This window comes from Phragmites australis, chromosome 12 (assembly GCF_958298935.1).
Source record: "Phragmites australis chromosome 12, lpPhrAust1.1, whole genome shotgun sequence".
NCBI classification, from domain to species: domain Eukaryota; kingdom Viridiplantae; phylum Streptophyta; class Magnoliopsida; order Poales; family Poaceae; genus Phragmites; species Phragmites australis.
This window is the reverse complement of record NC_084932.1, coordinates 500230-506542: the sequence shown is the minus strand read 5'-3', so window position 1 is coordinate 506542 and position 6313 is coordinate 500230. Positions and strand designations below refer to the sequence as shown.

Sequence of the window (6313 nt, the reverse complement as noted above, 5' to 3'; positions counted from 1 at the left end):
GCCTCGCGAATCCTTTGTTCGAGGCCACCTGCCTCCTCAAAGGCCGCCAGAAGCCACTCAATATGATCGGTCATGGTGTTCCCAGGTGTCGGACGAACCTGAACACCGGCAAACTGAAGTAGGGAGTCGAAGGGGGTAAAGGACCGGCTAAGATGGTCATAGAATCTCACTCGCCGCTCGTCGATCTCCTTGCACAGATGCTCTAGGTCTTTTTGCACCACCGACAAATCCTCCCTACAACGGCGAAGGCGGTCGCAGAAGTCCTCTCTTTGCAGGAAGCATTCCCGGGTCACCCGCTCTAGTTCCCTCCACACCGCGAGTAGCTCCTCCTGGCAGGCTGGTCAAGAAACGGGTCATAAGACACACATGAGTCGGCTGGTCGAGCCTTGCATGGGTAACCTGGGACCAACACGTGGCTCAAGTGGTCGGAATAACACACCTTAACAGACGCTCGGCATACTCGCTCACTCGACCACAAGCCCCAGCTCACGTTCGGCCACCGCCTCCAAAATACGTCGGTCGGCAGGATCATTGGGAGGATGGATTAGGGGCTCGGCAAGAGCTCGAGGGCTGGTCGGCGTAGGTGGGGGCTCGTTACGGACGGATGGTTCGGACACACCGGGAACTCTACGATCACAACAACACAAATTCATTAGAGAACAAAAACGGGAGGCTTCATTCGAATATATTACAGGACAAAAGTTAGAATCAAATTTTTACTCCTCGGTGGCCTCCACTCGGAAGACAGAAGTCATGTGGTCCACCACTCCTTGGCACTCCCGCTGCAGCCTCTCCTCAGCTTCGGGCCCGGCGACCATGGCTCCCTCCCGGATAAGGTCCAGGTTGAAATGGGGGTCGCGACTATGGTAGTACCAAAAAATGTACTCTGCAGACGACCTCACCGCCTGCACCACGTCCTTGGCACCCCTCATAGCCAGGGTGGTTGGGAGCTCATAATTTTTTTCCGCCAGGACCCTAATAGCGTAGGCCCAAGCCTGGGCTGTGCGGTTGTCCTTCGGCTTGGTGGCTCCCAACCTAAGGCTCCCCAGGGTATCCGCCAGCGCCTTGAAGGTGTCCTGGACAATGCGGAGGGTGGTGCGTTCGTCCTCCTTGAGTTGGGAGTGCTAAGTGGAAAGCGCGGAGTATTTGGCGGAAAGCGCGGCCTTCTCCCTATGGAGCTCGCCACACCTTTCCTGCAGCAGGCGCCCAGCCTCCCTTTCTTGGGCCAACTGCTTTTCCAGCTCGGCACACCTACTAGCCACTGCTTCCTTCTCTTCGACCAGCCTACGAACAGAAGTGGGGAAGCGGCTTACCAGAGCAAGAAAGCCAGGGGCCGCCACGGACTCTTTGGCCATGAGACCATGACCTAGGAAAAGGCTCGAGCAGAAAATTTTGAAAAAAATGCTAAACATACCAGTCTCATACGAGCCCTCTCCGACAGGGGGAGCTGACACAGAGGGACACACGGAGGGCCACCCTTCATGGCGGTCGCCGTCATCAGCGACCTGACCCTCGTCGGGAAGATCTGATCAAAGGGAATAAGACACCGCTCGACCAACAGATAATGACAGAAAGACGGCTGTGATGTTACCCACGGAGCTCTCCTGGGTGTCATCATCACTCCTGGTATACGAATATGTCGAGTGGGCTCTTCATGGCAGGGGACACAGCCGGTGTTTGATGAAGTCGCGGACGACGTCTGACCCCGACAGGCCGACTTCCACAAGCATCTTGACCCAGCCGGCAAGGAGCAGCGGTTCGGTGGTCGGCTTGGGGGAGCTCCCCCAACTCTACGCAAGACGTGCCGGCGCCTCTAGCATGTAGAGGTTGTCCAGGGAGTCGTCAGTTGTGAGGTAGAACCATTTGTCCCTCCAGCCTGACCACGAAGATTTGAGGTTCATCTCCAGATATGAGCTCTCATCACGCCACGGAGATGAAAGCCGCAGCTCCCAGTGGTCGGCCCGGGCTGGCCCGGACCATGTAGAGAAACAGGAAGAGATCAAGGCATGGCTCGATCCCTATTAAGTTTTCACACATGTGAGCAAAAATTCTCAACATGATGATGGAGTTTGGGTTGAGGTGAAGGTGGCAGATATCGTACAAGGAGATGACTGTGAGGAAGAACTCAGAGAAGGAGGGGACGAGAGCCGCTAGGAAGAACGAGGCGAAGATCACAATCTCCCCCTGGCGGGGAGCCGAGACATCCCCCTAGGGCGATATCCCGAAGACAGGCGGCGCGGAAGCAGGCGATTCTCGTACATCTGCTTCAGCTTCGTGACAGTGCACTTTGATTTGGGGAAGTTAGGCTCCTTTCCGGTGCGCGGCGCTATGGGAGCTCAACAGTGGTTTTCGCTGGAAAGACGGGATGTGGTTGGAGGCGCTGGGCTTTGGCGTAGAAGCTTGGAGTGCGAAGGGGTTTTCGGGATTTCTGCCTTTTGATTTCTAAGGTTGGCTTGGTCCCACCACCTCGAAAACCGACAGCCGTCAAGGTTTCTCTCCCTCCACGACCTCTCTCTCTCTCTCTCTCTCTCTCTCTCTCTGACGGTTAACCTCCCCTCGGGATGAGGTTTATCAAGCCAGACACGGTGGTGGGCCATGTCGCCGACCACTCCCTAGGCAAAGCTTTTGTCCACCCAATGTCCGAGTGGTATGACTAGGCCCGACCTCAACATGATGAAAAACAACTCAGATCATCACATCCGCGAGGGAGCTTAGAGGCTATTGTCGATGTAAAGAATACAGGGGTCCCCTACCAGGATGGCCCGCAATGGTTAGCCTTGGGCAATACCCACTTTCGTTTTTGACCTATGACCCTCGCGCTACTAGTCGAAGCAAACAGGGTTCCCCGCAACCAGTCCTTACTGATCATGGGGCAGATACTCATCTAGGCAGTCAAACCTCATTTAATGCCGCTACTCCAACTGTTTTCCTTCCCCAGGCAGTCCACTCCGGCTGAGGCGATATGGTCGGCGCATAGTTACCTTATCCCATCCCGTATACATTAATTGTTGCGGGACAAGCGTGCAGACATGACAGGGGGCACAACAGACGCGAGTGGGAAGCCTGCGATAGGACAGGGCAGGCCGGACGCTTAGAGCGCGACAAACGGGGGTGCGACCGATGGACGGGACGGTCGTCGCAAGGATCCAGGGTAGGCACAACAAATGTAGGCTTGTAATGATTGCTTATATCGGTTCTCTGGGACAGACATGGGTCTTCTTGTTGGGCCTACTTGTAAGACTTCTCCCCCCTGGAATATAAAGGGGATATCTTCTATAAATAAGGGAGGAGGAATAAGAATACACAGGATGTATGACTATTACCTCACGAGGGGCCTGAACCTATGGAGCGAATTTTAAAAAAGGTAAAGACTTGGTTTCGAGCGTGCGTGCTTGTGCGCTCCTGATCGCACAACATCTGGAGTCACAGGATGCCAAATGAGTAAAGGCAGATGCAAAATAGAGGATAAGGCCCAATCACCCCTCCCCATCACCTCTCCCCCTTCCTCTCATCTCTTTTGCATCGCCTCCACCCTCCGTTTGTTTCCTCATCCCCACGCCATTGTACCATCCCCTCTCCTCCCACCGAGATATGGCGGTGTTGGTGCAGTGGCGCTCGACAGCTCGAGGTCGCAGTGGAGGGCAACGACGACGACACTAGATCTGGGTCACCTGGCTTAAATCGAGCAACTATCTGCCCAAATCGATCTCAAATCGAGCACCATGAGGCCTTCCCTTGCCTTTTTCTCTTCATTCAATCAGCCGGAAAGTGGAGTGCTCGATTTTGTTTTGCCTCTCGGAGCGACGGAAAAAGAATCGAAGAGAAAGTCGACTCCAAAGTCCACGGATGAAGTAGCCGGCCGGCCGAGCACGCAGTTCCAGGGCACAGCCTCAATGTCTGCAGCGGATACGCGCAGATCACCGCATGGAGATCGAGAGCTTATGGCGGGGCGGAACTGTGCAACAGAACCGCTTATTTCTGGCCACAAAAGGAATGAGAGGAGCTGGCCTTGGTAGGACATTGCGGTACGCAACGCCGTTGGCTTGCTTGCTCGATGCATCGTTCGTTCAATTAGAAAATGGAAATAGCTCAGCTCAGAGGTACTGATTTGTTTGTAAACTAAACAAATTTGCTTCTGAGTTGGTACTAATTTGCTTTTGAACTAAACATATTTGCTTCTGAGTTGGTACTAATTTGCTTGTAAACTAAATAAATTGCTTCTGAGTTTGCATATGAATTTCCTCTTTGAGTTAGCATGGATTTTGCATGTAAAGTGGAACAAATTTTCTCTCTGAATATTTATGGATATGCTTTTAAATTAGAAAAAACTTGATTTCTAAGTTGGTACTAATTTGCTTGTAAACTGAACAAATTTGCTTCTGAGTTTGTATATAAATTTCCTCTCTGAGTTAGCATGAATTTTACCTATAAATTGGAACAAAATTTGCCATATGAATATGTATGGATATGCTAGTAAATTAGAAAAAACTTGCTTCCCGAGTTGATACTGATTTGCTTATAAAATTATCCAAATTTGCTCTTTATGTCTTATGGATTTGCTTTTATAAATTGCGGTAATTTGCTCATGTTTTTGTAAATTACGGAAATTTGCTCTATAAAACCATAGGGAAATACAAATGGTAACACATTGTAATTTTTTTTGAGAGGGCGTCTTGTAAAATTGATTGAAGTATTAAGGCTATTTTCAATAGATACTTTAAAAATCAATCTCTCATAATACTATTACAGCATCTCCTAATACTATTATAGTATCTCTTATTTTTTTCATCTCCAACATCTACCATATTTCCTATCTTTTATTACTTTACTCCTTCGTTCGAGCCCACATGTATACTCAGAGAACAATAATGCGGATCTCAAATTCGTCGGCAAAGAAGCCGCTCCTGTCCTAGAAAAAAGCGATGCCGTGTCACTGTACCTCAGGGTACCGTCTCCGTTAGACTGCTGTTCGGGCGACGTTGATCAGCAAAATCACATGAACAGGGATGCAGGTTGTTTTCCGGGTCTCCGTTGGAGATGATCTAAGAGAGAGAGGGGAGCTAGTAGCAAAACAGACGAGTAGTTTGTTTAGTTGGCGTTAGTTACGCACCGCTGCTAAAAGTTGCTACGCGTGCGATGCCTAATCAGGATAGTTTGACTAATGAGGAAAGCAACTAATTAAATATAGTTTTTTAATTAGTGATGTGCGGTGTATGAATGGAACCAACTTAGGATGCACTTGCGGGCATTAGCCTGGTCAAAAAAATATATCGATATTTCCTTCCATCATTTCAGGTAATCTATCTCCACAATATAAATGTATTTACAAACCACAAATGCATGAAGATTTATTTACGAGTTGTGCTAAACAACCAGTTTGAGAAAATACCTAGAATTAATTATGAGGAGTGTACGATGTATGAGTGACTGACAGGTGGGCCCATCAGCATCTCAATCTCTCAACGGAGTAATTCTAATTCCTTGCTTTGTAGCTGCGTGAGGAGTGTTGAGTTGAGAGACTTTTCTCCTTCGCCAACAAGCCATGGCCCGCTCCTCCTCACAGTCCCAGTCCTCCGTCGGCGGCGCCGCCGGCTCCCGCCCGGCCACCGTCGGGCCCCGTGGCACGCCCGCTGCGGCTGCCGGCATGCGCCGCCGCCGCGCAACCGCGACCGGTGGCGGTGGGGGAGGGGGCTTCTCCGGCGGCAGCAACATGCTGCGCTTCTACACCGACGAGGCGCCGGGCCTGCGCCTCTCGCCCACCATGGTGCTCGTCATGTCCGTCTGCTTCATCGGCTTCGTCACCGCACTCCACGTCTTCGGCAAGCTCTACCGCTCCCGCACCGCCGCCGCATACGCCTGATCCCCCATCCTCCTCCTTCCGCGGACCACACCAGATCAGACGGTTTTAAATGATGTACGACGACCAAGTTGCTGTGTTGGCTAGCTTTGATTGATCCTTCCTTCCGCAGTTAGATCTGGAGATGAAACCCTACAAGTTTTTTTTTCTTCGTCCCTTTTTACTCTCTGATGCAAAGAATTATATGCCTGGTTACTTCACTTCTGCTTGTGAAATCACTACATGTCGTGTGCGTCATGGGGATTGGTACAGTTAGTTTTGCATCTTGGTAACTCGGATGTGCTCGAGGATTGCTACAATTTTGCATCTTGCCACCTTCATCTCTTGCCGAATTTATTACTTACTGCATCTGCCTGTTAGTTGCTATTGCCAAGTTAGAGAATTGGGTGCTTCACTTCACCCTGGTCTCGTGTTTAGATACAACAATTCTTGGTCGACCTTACCTACCTACTAGCT

At 50.6% G+C, this 6313-nt stretch overlaps 1 protein-coding gene across 1 annotated transcript; it reads left to right on the top strand.

The window, feature by feature from the left end:
- The first annotated feature begins 5511 nt into the window (after nt 1-5511).
- LOC133887443 (protein transport protein Sec61 subunit beta-like) lies at nt 5512-6057 on the top strand. The gene has a single exon (XM_062327400.1). It carries the CDS (start codon nt 5543-5545, stop codon nt 5858-5860), a length of 318 nt encoding a protein of 105 aa, XP_062183384.1. The 5' UTR covers nt 5512-5542; the 3' UTR covers nt 5861-6057.
- The last annotated feature ends 256 nt before the right edge of the window (nt 6058-6313 follow it).

What these genes read in the sequence shown, in the direction of transcription:
- LOC133887443 (XM_062327400.1), top strand. Translation starts at nt 5,543, where the DNA reads ATGGCCCGCTCCTCCTCACAGTCCCAGTCCTCCGTCGGCGGCGCCGCC.